Below are 22,047 nucleotides of genomic sequence, written 5' to 3'. Positions count from 1 at the left end.
TTCTGCCATGGCCAACGAAGACATCGGATCTCAATCCCATTGAGCACGTCTGGGACCTGTTGAATCGGAGGGTGAGGGCTAGGGCCATTCCCCCCAGAAATGCCGGGAACTTGCAGGTGCCTTGGTGGAAGAGGGGGGCATCTCACAGCAAGAACTGGCAAATCTGGTGCAGTTCATGAGGAGGAGATTGCACTGCAGTACTTAATGCAGCTGGTGGCCACACCAGATACTGTTACTTTTGATTTTGACCCCCCCCCCCTCCCGTGTTCAGTGACACATTATTACATTTCTGTCAGTCACATGTCTGTGGAACTTGTTCAGTTTATGTATCAGTTGTTGAATCTTGTTATGTTCATATAAATATTCACACATGTTAAGTTTGCTGAAAATAAACGCTGTTGACAGCGAGAGGGCAGTTCTTTTTTTTGCTGAGTTTATGTAGATCAATTGTTACTATATTATTCCTTCCTAATTAATATGGAAATGTTTTCCCAAAAGGAAGGCAAATGTGAAACACTGAACAAACAGAGTAAATTTTAATGAAACATATAATTCACTTGAAAATGTAGTTGTAAAAAAAGATGATAAAGAATGCATGGTTTATCAAAATTTGATAATTCACAAAATGTTTGATCATGCACTGTATGTTTGTTATGCTAATGTGTTACAGTATGCCAAATTGTAGGTGACTGTTAAATCAGAATCAGTTTAGCTAATTTGTAGAAACCCATCCATGTGGTGGGAGTATGTAAATACTTTGTATCATGTTCCAGAACTGTACAACAAGAACAATAAACACCGCTCCACTATTTGTTTTCATGTCTTTTCTGATTTAACCTGAAGGACGTATCCCACTTAGGGAACTGCTAGAAAGAGGTATATACTGAAGTAACTGTTACTTCTGATATTGTTTGCTGTGAAGTAAGTATATCAAAGAGTCTGTACAGTTTTATAATTTGGTATTAATTAAGGTGCAAATAGAGTCCTATTCTCATGTTACATTCTTTACATCACATATCATAAGAAAAAGTACATTCTCATGTTATTCTTATGATACACAACATGTTGTATCACAGGGTCTGAACGACCCCCTCCCTATAAAAGTCAACATGTCAAAGCAGCTGAACGTTGTGATAGCAAGGGCAAACTCATTCTTCATTTGGAGACTGACATTATAATTACTCACATAGTAAATCCTGAATACATTGTATGGAACAAAGCATACTATAATGACCAGCATAAAGCAAAGACTTTTGATCTGAGCCCAAAACTCCTGTTGAGAGAAGATCATCGCCCTGTGAGTTCTGTACACACAGCCCAAAATCCACACTTGGCAACAGGCCAGGGCCAATGTAACCACGATGATGAGAGCACAGATGATGTAATTCAGCACAGCCACAGTATGTTTCTCGTCAAAGATCCTTCCGAAATTGAAGCACTGGTTGTCATTGGTTGTTGTATTATTATCTGTAGATGATCCATACTTCACAGCAGTCAAAGGGACCACCACAATGAGCATGAGGCCCCAGACAGCAGCACTAGCCCCCAGGGCGTGCAGCCTCCTGTAGAACTCCATCTGATTGAACCTCCTGAAGAAACTCAGGTAGCGGATCACCAGAATGATCACATAGAAGACGAAGGCTAAGTACATGTGGGCGTGGATCATGGCACTGACCACCTTGCAAAAGTTAGGACCAAGATGCCACTCGCCGGCCGCATAGAAATAAAGGCGGAAGGGCACAGTCAGGAGGAAGACGAAGTGGACCACGATCAGGTTCAGAACGGCTGTAGTGGTCACCGAGCGGACGTTGGACTTGATGATGTTGATCATGAGGGACATGCTGATGGTCCCTCCAACGAGCACAATAGTGTATATTGACAGCAATGCATCTCTGTATGATTTAGGTATGGCATTGTCGACATTTGTCCCATTCCCCATCCTCTCCTCTTGGTGTCATGAATTGTGAAATAAGGAGAATTTGAAGTAAGACATGTAACATTATTTAGATACATACAGTATTCTTATAAATGTAATGTTAGGTTAGGGGGCCATGTCGTCTTACCTTAGTTTAATGCACCAACTGTATGTTCCTCTGGATAAGAGTGTCAGCTAAATGACCTAAATTAAATATAGAAGATATGGGGCTGTGGGAGTAAAAGTGTGTCAATAGTACAGTATGGAAATAGTAGGCAACTGTATGGAAAATGGACTATATATATATATACAATACTCATAGAACATGTACATAGCTAAACAGCACTGACAAACGTGATTAATAGTCATGATCTCAGTCATCTGAAAAGCTCACTAAAATAAACTGGCTACGGGAATACATGGGAAATGAATAAAACAGAAAATACCTGATTAAATAAAACCACAAATTCACCTGACCCTCTTCTGAAGCAAGAAATGAGAGAAAAACATAGTCATACCGTTGACCTAACATAAGGTTGTCCGCTTCAGAGTATTCACTGGCTGCACACACACCTTAGAACTGACCTCTCCAGCAGAGCCATTGGTATGCAGATACGACCTGTCAGGTGGAACAGTTGGATAATTATTAACTCAGAATGTGTTTTCTGTTTGTGGCCAATACTACCGTATGTGTGGAGATCCCATATCTTTGTTTGATATCAAATTTCTATTGAAGTACATCATTATCTACAGAAATATAACCAAATATGTCCTATTATTGACAGATGAGACGTCAAAGTAAATATTGTCTGAATACCAAAGATAGGGTTTACAGTCATTCCTTTTTAGTTTATATAATGTCAATGCTACAGTAATGTACCTGTAATTGAGAGGTGGAGGACGCAGAATCTGAATGTAGAACATCTTCTGAGAAGGTGCTCAACCTGCCTTGTAGCTCATGACACTGATAAACCGTCTGAATTATAGGAGACGTATGTCACAACCCTTTATTGATGTGAAATAGATTACTAACACAAGGAAGTCACCTTTCTACATTGTCAGGCTTGGGGAAGCACCAAACACTTCCTGATTCCTTTGTATCACCAATAATCTGAGAGGAATCATTATTTTCACAATTCAACCACAACCCTAATCCTAGCTTTATGACCACATTCCAGTTCACGCTAACCCTAGCTTTAACCACAACCCTGTCCGGCGCCGACAGAGATGGCCGCCTCGCTTCTCGTTCCTAGGAAACTATGCATTTTTTTTTTTTTATGTGTTATTTCTTACATTAGTACCCCAGGTCATCTTAGGTTTCATTACATACAGTCGAGAAGAAATACTGAATATAAGATCAGCGTCAACTCACCATCAGTACGACCAAGAATATGTTTTTCGCGACGCGGATCCTGTGTTCTGCCTTTCAAACAGGACAACGGAATGGATCCCATGCAGCGACCCAAAAAAACGACTCAGAAAAAGAGGGAAACGAGGCGGTCTTCTGGTCAGACTCCGGAGATGGGCACATCGTGCACCACTCACTAGCATTCTTCTCGCCAATGTCCAGTCTCTTGACAACAAGGTTGATGAAATCCGAGCAAGGGTAGCATTCCAGAGGGACATCAGAGACTGTAACGTTCTTTGCTTCACGGAAACATTTGACTCTTTGCAAACTGGAATTCATTTATCCGGAGGCTGCATTCATTGTAGCTGGGGATTTTAACAAGGCTAATCTGAAAACAAGACTCCCTAAATTTTATCAGCATATCGATTGCGCAACCAGGGGTGGAAAAACCTTGGATCATTGTTACTCTAACTTCCGCGACGCATATAAGGCCCTGCCCCGCCCCCCTTTCGGAAAAGCTGACCACGACTCCATTTTGTTGATCCCTGCCTACAGACAGAAACTAAAACAAGAGGCTCCCACGCTGAGGTCTGTCCAACGCTGGTCCGACCAAGCTGACTCCACACTCCAAGACTGCGTCCATCACGTGGACTGGGATATGTTTCGTATTGCGTCAGATAACAATATTGACGAATACGCTGATTTGGTGTGCGAGTTCATTAGAACGTGCGTTGAAAATTTCGTTCCCATAGCAACGATTAAAACATTCCCTAACCAGAAACCGTGGATTGATGGCAGCATTCGCGTGAAACTGAAAGCGCGAACCACTGCTTTTAATCAGGGCAAGGTGACTGGTAACATGACCGAATACAAACAGTGCAGCTATTCCCTCCGCAAGGCTATCAAACAAGCTCAGCGTCAGTACAGAGACAAAGTAGAATCTCAATTCAACGGCTCAGACACAAGAGGCATGTGGCAGGGTCTACAGTCAATCACGGACTACAAGAAGAAATCCAGCCCAGTCACGGACCAGGATGTCTTGCTCCCAGACAGACTAAATAACTTCTTTGCCCGCTTTGAGGACAATACAGTGCCACTGACACAGCCTGCAACGAAAACATGCGGACTCTCTTTCACTGCAGCCGAGGTGAGTAAGACATTTAAACGTGTTAACCCTCGCAAGGCTGCAGGCCCAGACGGCATCCCCAGCCGCGCCCTCGGAGCATGCGCAGACCAGCTGGCCGGTGTGTTTACGGACATATTCAATCAATCCCTATACCAGTCTGCTGTTCCCACATGCTTCAAGAGGGCCACCATTGTTCCTGTTCCCAAGAAAGCTAAGGTAACTGAGCTAAACGACTACCGCCCCGTAGCACTCACTTCCGTCATCATGAAGTGCTTTGAGAGACTAGTCAAGGACCATATCACCTCCACCCTACCTGACACCCTAGACCCACTCCAATTTGCTTACCGCCCAAATAGGTCCACAGACGATGCAATCTCAACCACACTGCACTCTGCCCTAACCCATCTGGACAAGAGGAATACCTATGTGAGAATGCTGTTCATCGACTACAGCTCGGCATTCAACACCATAGTACCCTCCAAGCTCGTCATCAAGCTCGAGACCTTGGGTCTCGACCCCGCCCTGTGCAACTGGGTACTGGACTTCCTGACGGGCCGCCCCCAGGTGGTGAGGGTAGGCAACAACATCTCCACCCCGCTGATCCTCAACACTGGGGCCCCACAAGGGTGCGTTCTGAGCCCTCTCCTGTACTCCCTGTTCACCCATGACTGCATGGCCACGCACGCCTCCAACTCAATCATCAAGTTTGCGGACGACACAACAGTGGTAGGCTTGATTACCAACAATGACGAGACGGCCTACAGGGAGGAGGTGAGGGCCCTCGGAGTGTGGTGTCACACTCAACGTCAACAAAACTAAGGAAATGATTGTGGACTTCAGGAAACAGCAGAGGGAACACCCCCCTATCCACATCGATGGAACAGTAGTGGAGAGGGTAGCAAGTTTTAAGTTCCTCGGCATACACATCACAGACAAACTGAATTGGTCCACTCACACAGACAGCATCGTGAAGAAGGCGCAGCAGCGCCTCTTCAACCTCAGGAGGCTGAAGAAATTCGGCTTGTCACCAGAAGCACTCACAAACTTCTATAGATGCACAATCGAGAGCATCCTGGCGGGCTGTATCACCGCCTGGTACGGCAACTGCTCCGCCCTCAACTGTAAGGCTCTCCAGAGGGTAGTGAGGTCTGCACAACGCATCACCGGGGGCAAACTACCTGCCCTCCAGGACACCTACACCACCCAATGTTACAGGTAGGCCATAAAGATCATCAAGGACATCAACCACCCGAGCCACTGCCTGTTCACCCCGCTATCATCCAGAAGGCGAGGTCAGTACAGGTGCATCAAAGCTGGGACCGAGAGACTGAAAAACAGCTTCTATCTCAAGGCCATCAGACTGTTAAACAGCCACCACTAACATTGAGTGGCTGCTGCCAACACACTGACACTGACACTGACTCAACTCCAGCCACTTTAATAATGGGAATTGATGGGAAATGATGTAAATATATCACTAGCCACTTTAAACAATGCTACCTTATATAATGTTACTTACCCTACATTATTCATCTCATATGCATACGTATATACTGTACTCTATATCATTGACTGCATCCTTATGTAATACATGTATCACTAGCCACTTTAACTATGCCACTTTGTTTACATACTCATCTCATATGTATATACTGTACTCGATACCATCTACTGTATCTTGCCTATGCTGCTCTGTACCATCACTCATTCATATATCCTTATGTACATATTCTTTATCCCCTTACACTGTGTATAAGACAGTAGTTTTGGAATTGTTAGTTAGATTACTTGTTGGTTATTACTGCATTGTCAGAACTAGAAGCACAAGCATTTCGCTACACTCGCATTAACATCTGCTAACCATGTGTATGTGACGAATAAAAATGGATTTGATTTGATTTGAGATTCAAATTAAATCACATTTTCTTGTCACATGCTCTGTAAACATAGGTAGACAAACAATACAGAATTAAAGATACAAAAATGCAATATAAAAAGTGACATGAGGAATAAATACACAATGAATAATGAATAACAATAACGAGAAAAAAGAACATGGTTATATACAGTGAGAACCAGTACCGAGTCGATGTGCGGGGAACGAGGTAATTGAAGTAGCTATGTACAGTGCCTTCAGAAAGTATTCACACCCCTTGACGTTTTCCACATTCTGCTGTATTACGGCCTGAATTTAAAATGTATTAAATTGACATTTTGTGTCAATGATCTACATACAATACCCAATTATGTCAAAGTGGAATTATGTTTTTAGAAATGTTTACAAATTAATTAAGTATTAAAACCTTTTGTATGGCAAGCCTAAATGAATTCAGAAGTAAAGATGTACTTAACACATCACATAATAAGATGCATGGACTGACTCTGTGTGCAATAATAGTGTTTAACATTACTTTTAAACGACTGCACATACCCCACACATACAAATTATATGTAAAGTCCCTCAGTTGAACAGTGAATTTCAAGCACAAAGACCAGGGAGGTATTCCAATGGTTCACAAAGGGCACCTATTAGTTGTTGGGTAAAAATAAAGAACACATTGAATATCTCTTTGAGCATGGTGCAGTTATTAATTACACTTTGTATTGTGTATCAATACAAAGATACAGAAGCCCTTCCTGACTCAGTTGCCGGAGAGGAAGGAAACAGCTCAGGGATTTCACCACGATCAAATCAAATGTTATTTGTCACATGCGCCAAATACAACAGGTGCAGACCTTACAGTGAAATGCTTACTTACAAAACCTTAACCAAAAATGCAGTTTAAAAAATACATTAAAAAAAATAAGTATAAGAAAAAAGTAACAAATAATTAAAGAGTAGCAGTAAAATAACAATAGTGAGGCTATATAGAGGGGGTACCGGTAAAGAGTCAATGTGCGGGGGCACCGGTTAGTCTAGGTAATTGAGGTAATATGTACATGAAGGTAGAGTTATTAAAGTCACTATGCATAGATAATAACAGAGTAGCAGCAGTGTAAAAGGGGGTGGGCAGGGCAATGAAAATAGTCTGGGTAGCCATTTGATTAGATGTTCAGGAGTTGTGTGGCTTGAGGGTAGAAGCTGTTTAGAAGCCTCTTGGACCTAGACTTGGCGCTCTGGTACCTCTTACCATGCGGTAGCAGAGAGAACAGTCTATGACTAGGGTGGGTGGAGTCTTTGACAATTTTTTGGGCCTTCCTCTGATACCGCATGGTATAGAAGTCCTGGATGGCAGGAAGCTTGGCCCCAGTGATGTATTGGGCCGTTCGTACTACCCTCTGGAGTGCCTTGCAGTCGGAGGCCGAGCAGTAGCCATACCAGGCAGTGATGCAACCAGTCATGCTCTCGATGGTTCAGCTGTAGACCCTTTTGAGGTTCTGAGGACCCAGGCCAAATCTTTTCAGTCTGCTGAGGGGGAATAGTTTTTGTTGTGCCCTCTTCAAGACTGTCTTGGTGTGCTTGGACCATGTTAGTTTGTTGGTGATGTGGACACCAAGGAACTTGAAGCTCTCAACCTGCTCCACTACAGCCCCTCGATGAGAATGGGGGCGTGCTCCTTTTCCTCCTTTTCCTGTAGTCCACACTCATCTCCATTGTTGTCCTGGCACCACACGGCCAGATGTCTGACCTCCTCCCTATAGGCTATCTCGTTGTTGTCAGTGATCAGGCCTACCACTGTTGTGTCATCGGCAAACTTAATGATGGTGTTGGAGTCGTGCCTGGCCGTGCAGTCATGAGTGAACAGGGAGTACAGGAGGGGACTGAGCACGCACCCCTGAGGGGCCCGTGTTGAGGATCCCCTGTGTTGTTACCTACCCTTATCCCGAGGGAGGCCCGTCAGGAAGTCCAGGATCCAGTTGCAGAGGGAGTTGTTTAGTCCCAGGATCTTTAGCTTAGTGATGAGCTTTGAGGGCACTATGGTGTTGAACGCTGAGCTGTAGTCAATGAATAGCATTCTCACATAGGTGTTCCTTTTGTCTAGGTGGGAAAGGGCAATGTGAAGTGTTAGTGCGGTATGCAAATTTGAGTGGGTCTAGGGTTTCTGGGATAATGGTGTTCATGTGATCCATGACCAGCCGTTCAAAGCACGTCATGGCTACAGACGTGAGTGCAACGGTCGGTAGTTATTCAGGCAGGTTACTTTAGTGTTCTTGGGCAAAGGGATTATGGTGGTCTGCTTGAAACATGTTGGGTGGCGCAGTGGTCTAGGGCACTGCATTGCAGTGATAGCTGTGCCACCAGAGGCTCTGTCGCAGCCGGCCGCGACCGAGAGGTCCGTGGGGCGACGCACAATTGGCGCGCAAACCAAGGTCGCCAGGTCCTCTGCGACTCTCAGTCACGGCCGGATGTGATACAGCCTGGATTCAAACCAGGTACTATAGTGACGCCTCTTGCACTGAGATGCAGTGCCTTAGACCGCTGCGCCACTCGGGAGTCCAAGTGTTACTTGCCTCGAAGCAAGCATAGAAGTAATTTAGCTCTTCTGGTAGGCTCATGTCACTGGGCAGTTCTCGGCTGTGCTTCCCTTTGTAGTCTGTTATAGTTGGCAAGCCCTGCCACATTCGACGAGCGTCGAAGCCGGTGTACGATTCGATCTTAGTCCTGTATTGATGCTTTGCCTGTTCGATGGTTCATCGGAGGGCATAGCTTCCGGGTTAGAGTCCCGCTCCTTGAAGTGGCATCTCTATCCATTAGCTCAGTGCGGATATTGCCTGTAATCCATGGCTTGTTGGGGTATGTACGTATAGTCACTGTGGGGACGATGTCATCCATGCACTTATTTATGAAGCCAGTGACTGATGTGGTATACACCTCAATGCCATCGGAAGAATCCCGGAACATATTCCAGTCTGTGCTAGCAAAACAGTCCTGTAGTTTAGCATCTGCTTCATCTGACCACTTTTTTATTGACCGGGTCACTGGTGCTTCCTGCCTTAATTTTTGCTTGTAAGCAGGAATCAGGATAGAATTATGGTCAGATTTGCCAAATGGAGGGCGAGAGAGAGCTTTGTACGCGTCTCTGTGTGTGGAGTAAAGGTGGTCTAGAGTTTTTTTCTCCCTCTGGTTGCACATTTAACATGCTGGTAGAAATTAGCCTGATGAGGCAAATTGTGATTTTGGCCTGATGAGGCCAATGGTGATTTTAAAACCGAGTTGAATGGCTGTGATAGGTGATAACTGAGGATGGATCAACAACATTGTAGTTACTCCACAATACTAACATAAATGACAGAGTGAAAAGAAGGAAGCCTATACAGAATAAAAATATGCCAAAACATGCATCCTGTTTGCAATAAGGCACTAAAGTAATACTGCAAAAAAAAAAAAAAATACAAAGCGTTATGTTGGGGGCAAATCCAACACAACACATCACTATGAGTACTTCTCTTCATATTTTCAAGCATGGTGGTGGTTGCATCATGTTATGGGTATGCTTGTCATCGGCAAGGACTAGGGGAGTTTTTTAGGATAAAAAACTCAGACAAATGACCGACAAATCTATGGATATAGCAGTCTATAGCCTAATTTCATCTGCCAAACAGGAAGAATATGAAGAAATAGGCTTCAACACAAAGCCCTCTTGTTGTTAGTAAAGTCTAATTAAAATTAAGACAGTTTAAATGAATTATGTCTACTGGAATTACTGGCTTATTATGAGGTCAATAACACTGATAAATACATCATGTGCAAGAAACATATTGTTTTTGATCAAAATCAATTATAGTAGTAGCAAGCTATCAACGTTGATCTCAGTTCCTTCTTCTCATCTTCGCCAACTGCTCACAGATACAGTGTGGGTAGGCTAGTCTATATAATTAAATTATTATTATTGTTAAATGGTGGTCAAGAATCAATCATCATGTCACCAGAATAAGACCCTCATCATTTCTTGAAAGGAGCATCAAGATCTTCACCACCCTGTGAAGTTCATTATAACTTTAATCTGTAGCCTAATAAACTGCATGGTTTCCCGAGTCATAGTGGGAGGACTACACACCATATAATTGGGTGACTCCAAGTTTACTTACTGGATTTAATTTGTATTGTTCAAACAGTGACTGTAAATCCTCCAGCTGTACAAGGGCTGCCAGGGATGACAAGATGGCTCAGAAACTATGGGAACTCAGGTGCCAAATGCCTGGGAAAACATGGGACTGAACATTATCCTTGGAATATTCATATAAATATGATATGTCAATTGTCTGAAAAAAATGTCAAGAGATTGGCTTGAATGCTTACACATGCATATTGTGCAGTAGCCTATAAGGCCTGCTATGCGTATGAATGCTGTATACAGAATAGGACTGTGACAGTCATGGTATTTTTGGATTGCGATAATTGGGCAGCCAAATGACCGTAATAACCGTCTCCGTACAAACCGTTCAAATAGGAAACAAATATATACAGTACCAGCTAAAAGTTTGGACACACCTGGATTCTGAGCACTTGTTGGCTGCTTTTCCTTCACTCTGTGGTCCAACTCATCTCAATTAGGTTGAAGTTGGGTGATTGTGGAGGCCAAGTCATCTGATGCAGCACTCCCCTTCTTGGTCAAATAGCCCTTACACAGTCTGGAGGTGTGTTTTGGGTCATTGTCCTGTTGAAAAACAAATGATAGTCCCAATAAGCACAAACCAGATGCGATGGCGTATCAATACAGAATGCTGTGGTAGCCATGCTGGTCAAGTGTGCCTTGAATTCTAAATAAATCACTGACATTGTCACCAGCAAAGCGCCATCACACCTCCTCCTCCATGCATCACGGTGGGAACCAGACATGCAGAGATCATCCATCCCCCTACTCTGCGTCTCACAAAGACACAGCAATTGGAACCAAAAATCTCAAATTTGGACTCATCAGACCAAAGAAAGATTTCCACCAGTCTAATGTCCATTGCTTGTGTTTCTTGGCCCAAGCAAGTCTCTTCTTATTATTGGTGTCCTTTAGTAGTGGTTTCTTTGCAGAAATTTGACCATGAAGACCTGATTCACTCAGGCTCCTCTGAACAGTTGATGTTGAGATCTGTTACTGTCTGTTACTTGAACTCTGTGAAGCATTTATTTGAGCTTCACAGACTGTCCTCATCCATAACTGTTGGTTACTCAGTTATATGGTAATTGTGCAAGCCATAATACAGAACTTTTGTACTGGACATGTATAACCTTACAGAAATATACCATGGTAGTACAATGAAAAAACTACCATGGTACTATCATGCATTTTTAGTCACTACCATGGCAGGAAAATACCATGGTACTGGTGGAAATACCATTGTATTTTCCTGCCATGGTAGTGACCAAAAAACATGCATCAAGGTAGTACAATGAAAAAAATAATGTTTTTGTACTAGCAGCATGTAGTGAAAGATGAAAGCATGGAAGTTGTTTACAATGTATTATGATGGTCTGTGTCCCACCGTTTTTCAGGTAAAGTCACCAAAACCTAGTAATTTATGGTACTCAAATAATGCAACATTCACTACTAGCTCTTGGAATGGCAAAGCATGGGCTTAGTAACGTTACCCCTTTAGCTCATAGTGAAAACCCACAACACACATGGTAGTGTAGTGTACCCTCTTAAACCTTGGGACCTGAATAGGGTATGGTGAGAAGAATGAAGGGAGTCTGAAACCTTGAAGATTTAAAATAGTTTATCCAGTGCTTCTGGGTCTTCCTGAGGTGCTGACCTGTTGCACCCTCGACAACTACTGTGATTATTATTATTTGACCATGCTGGTCATTTATGAACATTTGAACATCTTGGCCATGTTCTGATATAATCTCCACCCGGCACAGCCAGAAGAGGACTGGCCACCCCTCATAGCCTGGTTCCTCTCTAGGTTTCTTCCTAGGTTTTGGCCTTTCTAGGGAGTTTTTCCTAGCCACCGTGCTTCTACACCTGCATTGCATGCTGTTTGGGGTTTTAGGCTGGGTTTCTGTACAGAACTTTGAGATATCAGCTGATGTAAGAAGGGCTATATAAATACATTTGATTTTGATTTGATTCTCTCTTCAATACAGTTTTCCGTTGGCTCTCAGTCATTCAACTGACTCTTATACAATTCTAAATAGCCAACATAAAACAATTCAAAAAAGTTATTATCATCTTATCGCCTAGATACATTTTAATCATGTAATTCTCAACCTATACCTAAAAACAGCAAGTTACAATGTTTTTCTTTGTTAACAACGTTCGTTGATCTTGTCATTAGCTTGACTAAAGCTAACTTTAGCCGACGTCAGCTTCTATGCTAACAGACTTTTATAAATTATCCAAACTATCAAAACATCATCAAGAAATAACAACAATTATATCATCACACTCTGCTTAACTTTGTGTTTCATATCATGTGCTCTATAACTCGCTCACCGTGATGATAACGTTTAAAATATCTATTTTATCTGGTGCTTCCCTCTTCAGTTTTTAATGAACTCGGGTCCCTCATTCAACTGACTAGGCAGGCAGGCTGACTAGGCAGAGCCAATGTAGAGTAAGAGCACGTGAAGCAACCACTAGAGCAGCAAAAAAAAAACGTTACTATAAATACTGTAAATGATTACAAAATGCCAAAGATTAGGCTGCCATATATCTCACATTCTCCCACATTTCAGGTTGGCAACACAGGGAACCCGAACATGAGCAAAAAAACAACACTATACAGAAAGTATTTCCCCTTTTTCACAGCAGCTATTTCCCTTTATCTTTAATGTTACAGTCAAACTAGGACCAACAATAGTAGCCTGTCTCTGACTTTATCAGAAACTTGCCCATACTGGTAAATAAATTCACCAATATAATACCAACCAAACTCTTTTGACCTTGGGGAGTTTATTTATTTAATGCATTATACTGCCATTGTACTATGGTAACGCACAATTAATAAAGATTGTACCATATGATCATTTTTGCTACCATTTATCATTATTGTGCATTACCATGGTATTTCCATGATCCACATCTATACCATGGTAAAAATGAGGCAATACCATAGTATTATTTAAGTGCATGGCAGTAACATCATACTTCAAAGTTAAAACCACAGTACATTTCCATGATTCAAACTATACCATGGTATGAATGAAAGTACCATAGTAGTACCAAGGTCAATTTTTAAGGGTAGGAACAATGACTCAAGATCTTGAACAAGGCGTTTGCTGAAACTGCTACCACTGTTTTCTGAAAGACAGCCATATGCAGTACATGGCACCTTACTACCATCTAGTGAGTGAGTGACTGCATTCAATCTTGCACAGCTTCAAAGTCCATGCCTGAATGACTGCCTCTAGAAATGGTTTCCATACATTGTAGAGGAATAGGTGGATTTACATTTGATTTAAGGGTGTGTGCATGAGGACAGTCCTTTTTAGCCATGCACATGTTAGTAAAAAATATTCCTATCTGGGCAGGAAGGGATTTAATTGTATTCATACAAGCTGCCTATACCAATACCATGTATTTTAAGGTTAACAGGCACTCCCTTTCTTTCTTAGCGTTATGTTCACAGAAGTACATTGGTTTCGGAATTATCACGGGCACGGTGGTTTACTACATCCATATAGAGGTTCTCGGGAGAGCATGTAGTTTAGCTATTCCATTAGGCATTATTTGATTCATAAGTAAGTGCATTTACTAGATTTACTCAGGACACGAAAGCTCGGTTTACACCCCCGAAGAATGTCGCTACTTTTCCTATTTCGCGTGCGTCAGAGTTGGCGTCATCCTTCACATCCGAGTTACCCTTGAGCGCATGCGTATTTACCCGATGTCGACGTCGGCTTTTAGAACATACGTGGCCTTTACCTAGAGCAGTCACATAAATAAGTCTTCAGAAGAGAACTCCGGTAAGTCTACTAGAATTACCCTATCACATTAATTTACAGATCTATTTTTGTGTTGTTAATAGTTTAGAAGTTTCATCAAGCCACGCAGTGTAAGAGCTTTAACAATATGTTGTTTTCAGAAGAACAGTCGTTACAATATAGCTATCTTACATTGGCTGAGCTGCAGTATCGGCTACAGTGTAACTAACTATTTCAATGTCTTCACGAAATGTTAAACATTGCACAAACCAGTGTGTTGAAATATGAAGGCTACCCAAGCCTGAAGTTTATGGTATTAGAGGGTTACACTGGTGTATAGGCTACTGAGCTACAGCAAAATGACACGAACCTAAAAGCTTACACTGTATTAGATGTATATATGCTGGTGAGTAGGCCTATACATGAACTTATAAATTGTATGTATTGTTCCCCCATTAGGATCAAAACCTTTCCAACATGGACCAAGTAATGCAATTTGTGGAGCCCAGCCGGCAGTTTGTGAAGGACTCAATAAGGCTTGTGAAGAGGTGTACCAAGCCAGACAGAAAAGGTAATCTATTTTGTATCATAGTTATTTATCCTTATCATGAATGGCTGGCTGTTGTGAATGGTCGACGTTTCTTAGACAACACGGTACCCTTATACTGTAAATAAAACGAAATGTAGTTACCTTTTGAGGAATTCTCGCAAGCCTCCCTTCCTAGCATGATGTCATCATATATGCGTAGAACTGATTGGGCATATGTATTTGTATTATAGATCATTCCTTTCTGTCACTGTCTTTTATTTTCTGCTTTTATCAGTTGACTATCCAAATCCATACATAATTTTTTACAATAACAATACCGCACATTTCTTCTATTGAATTGATTTAATGATTTGTTAGCTTCTGGTTGATCTAACTTCATAAGGTAGCATACAAAAGGTAGTGCTGAGCGATTCGTGCTTTTTGATGTAATTTAGGTTCGATTATTTATAAAAAATATAATGTTTTCAGTTTTGATGTATAAAATAAAATAAAATAATAATGCATTGTGGGTTGAATGCTGTAACGACACAAAATAAAACAATTAATAAGTCCCATGGTGGTAGTGACTGCCCTGTTTATCACTTATTAACCAACATTTATTCACATTACTTTAATAAAATATTTCAGTTGTGTGTGTATATAACATTTGATGAATTTATTATTTAATTCCAAGTCATTATCGCATCTGTATAAAGCTGCTGCCTATGCTGTCTCTCAAAATAACACTTTTATTAGTAAATAAGGCGCACTTTTATGACTGCTGAATACCAACCATCCATCACTTAGTTCATGTATTTTCTGGTAGAGATACCTCGTGAAGCAACGACACTCTCCCTCGTTCGCGCATTCTTCTCTCGTCTCACTCTCCATGTCTTCCCCACACTAACCTAACTTAGCAGGCAAAGAAACACACAGACCGGACAAGGCACGCAATGCATTATGGTCATTGTAGTTAATTACCATATTTTCTTCAATAAACTATGTAGAATATTGGCCTGTTGGAAACTACTACATAAATCACATCTAGCCCGGGAATGTGTCATCTCTAGAGAAACTGCTCAATGTGAGTGTTAAGCACATCGAAATAAAACAAACAAAATGGAATTCACATATTTTTATCCAACATTTTGGTTAATCGCAATCCACTAACAGAGGGTAGCAAACTACATTGTTTTACAATACTGTACATGATTTAATGATGTGTTAGCCTCAGGTCAACCAAACTGTGTAAGGTAGCAGCCAACAGAATTTGGCCATGCAAAATCTGATTAAACTTTTATTTTTAATTTCAGAATTCTCAAAGATTGCAATGGCCACAGCAATAGGTTTTGCTATCATGGGTTTCATTGGTTTCTTTGTCAAACTCATCCACATCCCCATCAACAACATCATTGTGTAAGTATTAATCAACAGCAGCTTAGTATTACTGTAAATCAGGGCTATTCAACTATACCTTTATGGTTGCAGGGGGCTGAAAATTTTTCGACATGCAATTATTCTCCAGAAGAGCTGTATATATATATATATATATATATATATAACTATGCACGCACACCATATAATGCACTTAAATGTTGCTGAAAGTAATGGGGTCATTCTTTCCCATCTGAAAACAAAGTATTTTGTCTTTATTGCCTCAACACACAGTGATAAGATGGACCAGCAGGCTATGTGATGCTCTATATTAGAAAACAAATGTGTACCAATGTATTTAAGAAAAACTCTTTGACTCTGGCCCTATTGCCATTATCTCAATAAAGGTTATAAATCACACATGAAGACATAGCAATCCGGTAGCCTTGTTCAACATTTCAGTCTAAAGGAAGTGTGCTTTGAATTCATTTTCTCCAGACATTAGTAGGGCCGGGACGATTATTTTCCATGGCAAAAATTAAAACATATAGCAGAAAAAAATATTGCGACAATGGTATCATCCCAGCCCATTGTCAGTCTTTTTTTCTCATATGTCCTTCTAACGAGTCCTGCACACCTTGTGAGCATCATCAAGGGGAAACGGAAAGTGCACGTTCTTGAGAGTCTTAGCTTTCAGGAATGGGGTCATAGTGGATGCTATAGTCCAAACCATTCTAACGCTAAAGCAAAATTCATAAAAATAAATTAATAATCCCATCAAACGCTAGAAACTACACTAAAGGGCCTAGTAGCATTTGTCATTTTGGCAATAAACATAAGATTTTTGCATGGAATTTCCTCCCCAGATTTTGAAAATAATATTCCAGAACTGATCAGGGATCCAGTGTGATTGAGAAAGGGTCCGATCTGGACTGTGGGCCGGCAGTTGAATAGCCCTTCTGTAAATCAATTTCTGCACAATGATGATAGATGGCACTGTTCCTTCATGGCAATTGCTTTTTCATATTTTAAAACATTCTTATCTCTTTTATATTAATTAATTAATTGCAATTTTGTCTTGCAGTGGTGGTTGAATATCTCTCCGGACTGACTGACTAGCTGCAACAAGACATGGGTTCAAATGCCGAGAAGTGTTTTTTTTCTTCTTTGTATATTATTATCTTCAGTTCATATTTGTTTGCTCTGTAAATAAATCTGGCTTAGTAAGAATTCACATCTCTGGTGTTAATTTCCTCTAAATAACTGAAAATATGAACACTGATCAAGAGTTTTGGAATTCACCGTATTGTTTTGATGAACACGTTATTGGTTATATTTCCTCTAATCTCGTTCCCAGACACTTCCGCCCCAAATGCGCGAAGAGTCTGGTGGGCCAACGCATCAAACTTGGCCTTAGTTAGCCAATACAGATAGATCGGGAGAAACTTGCGATGCGTTGTCTTATTTGGCTTAATCTACCCCCATTGGTGTTTTAGATTTATGCCTTGCAGTCATGTGATTAGCTAAAATGAAATGAAAAATAATTTACTCAGTAAGGTCACACCCATAGAATTCAATGTTCACTCCCACTAAGGCTAACTTTGAATCCTTGGTGTTCCAGGCTTATATGCGCTGTGCTCTTTTTAAAAATGTATTTTTTACCTATATTTATTAACTAGGCAAGTCAATTAAGAACAAATTCTTATTTACAATTACGGCCTACACCGGCCAAACCCGGACGACGCTGGGCCAATTGTGCGCCCCCCTATGGGACCAATCACGGCCGGTTGTGATACAGCTTGGGGACGATGTTATGTTTCCTCTAAGGAAGGACTAATGCTGTCTTCCATTACTGATATGATGACAGTACACCCTGAATGGATTGATTAAATCAAGTTCATTATCTTCTGTTTTTCATTTAATTCTAACATCAATCTAAGAGTTATTTCCGGCTCAGTTTGTTTTGCACAACTTCACATCATAGTCAGATAAGATAAGCTTGCAGAGCTGCTGCTACACAAACTTTTTCTATTTACTATGTTCTCTTGTGTAGTCCTTGTTCCCTTATAAGGCTAGTAGCAAACATGACCTCTTTGTACACTGCAAAATCTTGAGAATCAGAGAGGATCTCTAGGGAATTCTAATTATGTGAGCCTGTGTGTTCCATATTATATGACTTGGATTTTCCTCCCCTCCTACTAACCTTTTATTGCTGTAAATATTGCAACACACACAAGGAAAACAAGTAGAGCTGAAGGAACTGAATTTGAAACACTGTGAAAGGTTCAAAGCCCAGAGTGAGTGAATGTTCTATTCAGGCTTATGGATTTTAGGGCCAGAAGGGGATATCTGTATGGATGACATTTTGAAGAGGTGAGTAAAATCGTAAGCTTCATGTAATAAAAATCATATCCAAGTACTGTATGAATCATTGATGCTGAGGTTGCTGCAACATTGCCGACTGTGGTGTTTGTTTCGAGCAATGGTGTGGAAAAGACCAATCAATAAGATATAATATCCCCAGAAAATAAAATACCATTGACCTATTCTATTGATAATAGGTCATACAAGCTGAGAGGCACAGGGAAGAGTTGATCACACAATTCACAAAGATGAGCATTCACAACATTCATAGTAGGTGTACTTCACAATGGTGTAAGTCTTATCCAGTGAGACAGATAAGAAAATAAAAGTGCCGGTTGTAGGTCTTACCTTTAAACACAAAAGGGCTTGTTTATGTTTGCGTAATATAGGTAGGCCTGGTCAAGTTTAATGATCTGAGGTAAAAAATTAAGGGAAAGGGGGATACCTAGTCAGTTGTCCAACTGAATATATTCAACCGAAGTGTGTCTTCCACATTTAACCCAACCCTTCTGAATCAGAGATGTGTGGGGGGCTGCCTTAATCGACATCCATGTCTTCGGGCACCTGGTGAACAGTGGGTTAACTGCCTTGCTCAGGGGCAGAACGACAGATTTTTACCTTGTCAGCTCGGGGATTTGATCCAGCAACCTTCAAGTCAGAAGATTGAGTAGGGCTACTGTAGTTTTCTTTCAAGTGTGTCCATCCACTGTTTGACTAAATTACACATATTACTCATATGGATAATGGATGAAAACCTCCTGAGGCAAAAACAAATTAAACATTCAAATTAGAATTCTCCTTCAAGTTAGTGATTAGTCTGTAGCTCTGGATGAATATTTTATGTTGTATGAGGCGAGACTGTTATTCCTAACACTTTTCAACATTCCCCCTTTTTGTAGGCAGACTGCTGTAGCCCTCAGACCAGAGGCGTCATGTCCCTGTGCCCCCTTAGATATGTCTTTAAAATATATGTATATACACTGTGGCCAGTTTATTAGGTATACCCATCTATTCCCTTTGCCTCCAGAACAGCCTGAATTCGTCTTGGCATGGAAATGTTGCTCACTTGGTATCAAGGGACCTAACGTATGCCAGGAAAGTATTCCCCACACCATTACACCACCACCACCAGCCTCTACCGTTGACACCAGGCAGGATGGGGACATGTATTAATGCTGTTTGCTCCTAATCCTAACTCTGCCATCAGCATGACGCAACAGGAACCAAGATTCATTGGACCAGGCAATATTTTTCCACTCCTTAATTGTCCAGTGTTGGTGATCCCGTGGAACCCGGTACGGTTGTCTGCTTTTTCTTTTTTTCACATTTTATTGGTCACATACACATGGTTAGCAGATGTTATTGTGAGTGTTGCGAAATGCTTGTGCTTCTAGTTCCGACAGTGCAGCTATATCTAACATGTAATCTAACAATTACAAAACAATTACCTAATAAACACACATCTAAGTAAAGGATCGGAATAAGAACATATATATATATAAATATATGGATGAGCAATGACAGAGCGGCATAGGCAAGATGCAATAGATGGTATAAAATACGGTATATATATATATATATGATGAGTATTTCATGGTATGTAAACATTATTATAATGACTAGTGATCCATTTATTAAAGTGGCCAATGATTTCAAGTCTAAGTAGGCAGCAGCCTCTCTGGGTTTGTGATGGCTGTTTAAATGAAAAGTCTCATGGCCATGAGATAGAACCTTGTTTTTCAGTCTCTCATCCCAGCTTTGATGCACCTGTACTTACCTCACCTTCTGGATGGTAGCGGGGTGAACATGCAGTGGCTCGGGTGGTTGTCCTCGATGATCTTTTTGGCCTTCCTGTGACATCGGGGCTGTAGGTGTCCTGGAGGGCAGGTAGTTTGCCCCTGGTGATGCTTTGTGCAGACTGCACCACCCTCTGCTGCAATAGCCCATCCGTGACAAGGACCAACGAGTTGTGCCTTCCGAAAATGCCGTTCTGCACAACACTGTTATACTGCACCGTTATTTGCCTGTTTGTGGTCTGCCTGTTGGTTTACACGATTCTTGCTATTCTTCTTTGAGAACTTTAGGCTATCAAGTTAGAGTAGCTAGATTGTCTAACTATTTTAGCTGGCATGCCTGCTGGCAAGGTTTGTAGACTTTAGAAAATAGACATACTTTTGACATAGAATGAAGCATAATGATATCGCTTTAGATAGCAGGAAAAGGCTGTTTCAGGTTTGAAAAATGCTAATTCTCCACCCCCAGCCATGTTCACATACTTTAAGCCCTTTCAGATTTTTGTGGGGTGCATGACGGCCTTCCCTCAGACTACACCTGCATTGCTTGCTGTTTGGGGTTTTAGGCTGGGTTTCTGTACAGCACTTTGAGATATCAGCTGATGTACGAAGGGCTATATAAATACATTTGATTTGATTTGATTTACAATGTTATCAGTGCAGTAGATGTTACTAACCTATACATGTTTAGTTACAGTGGGGAGAACAAGTATTTGATACACTGACGATTTTGCAGGTTTTACTACTTACAAAGCATATGGAGGTCTGTAATTTTTATCATAGGTACACTTCAACTGTGAGAGACTGAATCTAAAACAAAAATCCAGAAAATCACATTGTATGATTTTTAAGTAATTAATTTGCATTTTATTGCATGACATATGTATTTGATCACCTACCAACCAGTAAGAATTTTGTCTCTCAAAGACCTGTTAGTTTTTCTTTAAGAAGCCCTCCTGTTCTCCACTCATTACCTGTATTAACTGCACCTGTTTGAACTCGTTACCTGTATAAAAGACACCTGTCCACACACAAAATCAAACATACTCCAACCTCTCCACAATGGCCAAGACCAGAGAGCTGTGTAAGGATATCAGGGATAAAATTGTAGACCTGCACAAGGCTGGGATGGGCTACAGGACAATAAGCAAGCGGCTTGGTGAGAAGGCAACAACTGTTGGAGCAATTATTAGAAAATGGAAGAACTCCAAGATGACGGTCAATCACCCTCGGTCTGGGGCTCCATGCAAGATCTCACCTCGTGGGGCATCAATGATCATGAGGAAGGTGAGGGATCAGCTCAGAACTACACGGCAGGACCTGTCAATGACCTGAAGAGAGCTGGGACCACAGTCTCAAAGAAAAACATTAGTAACACACTACGCCGTCATGGATTAAAATCCTGCAGCGCACGCAAGGTCCCCCTGCTCAAGCCAGCTCATGTCCAGGCCCGTCTGACGTTTGCCAATGACCATCTGGATGATCCAGAGGAGGAGAAGGTCATGTGGTCTGATGAGACAAAAATAGAGCTTTTTGGTCTAAACTTCACTCGCTGTGTTTGGAGGAGGAAGAAGGATGAGTACAACCCCAAGAACACCATCCCAACCGTGAAGCATGGAGGTGGAAACATCATTCTTTGGGGATGCTTTTCTGCAAAGGGGACAGGACGACTGCAGCGTATTGAGGGGAGGATGGATGGGTCCATGTATCGCGAGATCTTGGCCAACAACCTCCTTCCCTCAGTAAGAACATTGAAGATGGGTCGTGGCTGGGTCTTCCAGCATGACATCGACCCA

General features: G+C 41.5%; 2 protein-coding genes across 5 annotated transcripts; one reads left to right on the top strand and one right to left on the bottom strand.

Moving 5' to 3' along the window:
- Positions 1–512: 512 nt before the first annotated feature.
- LOC115101779 (probable G-protein coupled receptor 141) lies at positions 513–12,862 on the bottom strand. 4 transcript variants are annotated; one of them, XM_029621246.2, is made up of 6 exons: positions 12,762–12,862; positions 10,823–10,988; positions 10,420–10,529; positions 2,362–2,534; positions 2,064–2,145; positions 513–1,947 (listed from the first exon to the last, which is right to left on the bottom strand). In XM_029621246.2, the coding sequence occupies exon 6, from the start codon at positions 1,937–1,939 to the stop codon at positions 1,049–1,051; it is 891 nt and encodes a 296-aa protein (XP_029477106.2). In that variant the 5' UTR covers positions 1,940–1,947; positions 2,064–2,145; positions 2,362–2,534; positions 10,420–10,529; positions 10,823–10,988; positions 12,762–12,862; the 3' UTR covers positions 513–1,048. The 4 variants fall into 4 exon arrangements, with proteins under 4 accessions (XP_029477106.2, XP_029477108.2, XP_064861792.1 ...); XM_029621248.2 differs by having other exon boundaries at positions 513–1,945; positions 2,434–2,534; XM_065005720.1 differs by lacking the exon at positions 10,420–10,529 and having other exon boundaries at positions 2,434–2,534.
- A 1,265-nt stretch (positions 12,863–14,127) lies between these two features.
- On the top strand, positions 14,128–17,328 carry LOC115101778 (protein transport protein Sec61 subunit gamma-like). The gene is made up of 4 exons (XM_029621243.1): positions 14,128–14,233; positions 14,651–14,762; positions 16,034–16,136; positions 17,179–17,328. The coding sequence occupies exons 2-4, from the start codon at positions 14,669–14,671 to the stop codon at positions 17,186–17,188; spliced, it is 207 nt and encodes a 68-aa protein (XP_029477103.1). The 5' UTR covers positions 14,128–14,233; positions 14,651–14,668; the 3' UTR covers positions 17,189–17,328.
- Positions 17,329–22,047: the final 4,719 nt, after the last annotated feature.

Source organism: Oncorhynchus nerka, linkage group LG20 (genome assembly GCF_034236695.1).
Source record: "Oncorhynchus nerka isolate Pitt River linkage group LG20, Oner_Uvic_2.0, whole genome shotgun sequence".
In the NCBI taxonomy this organism is placed as follows: Eukaryota; Metazoa; Chordata; class Actinopteri; order Salmoniformes; family Salmonidae; genus Oncorhynchus; species Oncorhynchus nerka.
The sequence above is the reverse complement of the archived record's forward strand: the minus strand, read 5'-3'. Positions and strand labels throughout refer to the sequence as shown.

What these genes read in the sequence shown, in the direction of transcription:
- LOC115101779 (XM_029621246.2), bottom strand. Translation starts at nt 1,939, where the DNA reads ATGGGGAATGGGACAAATGTCGACAATGCCATACCTAAATCATACAGA.
- LOC115101778 (XM_029621243.1), top strand. Translation starts at nt 14,669, where the DNA reads ATGGACCAAGTAATGCAATTTGTGGAGCCCAGCCGGCAGTTTGTGAAG. An exon ending in TACCAAGCCAGACAGAAAAG is followed by an intron (nt 14,763 to 16,033) that starts GTAATCTATTTT and finishes TTTTAATTTCAG; the next exon opens with AATTCTCAAAGATTGCAATG.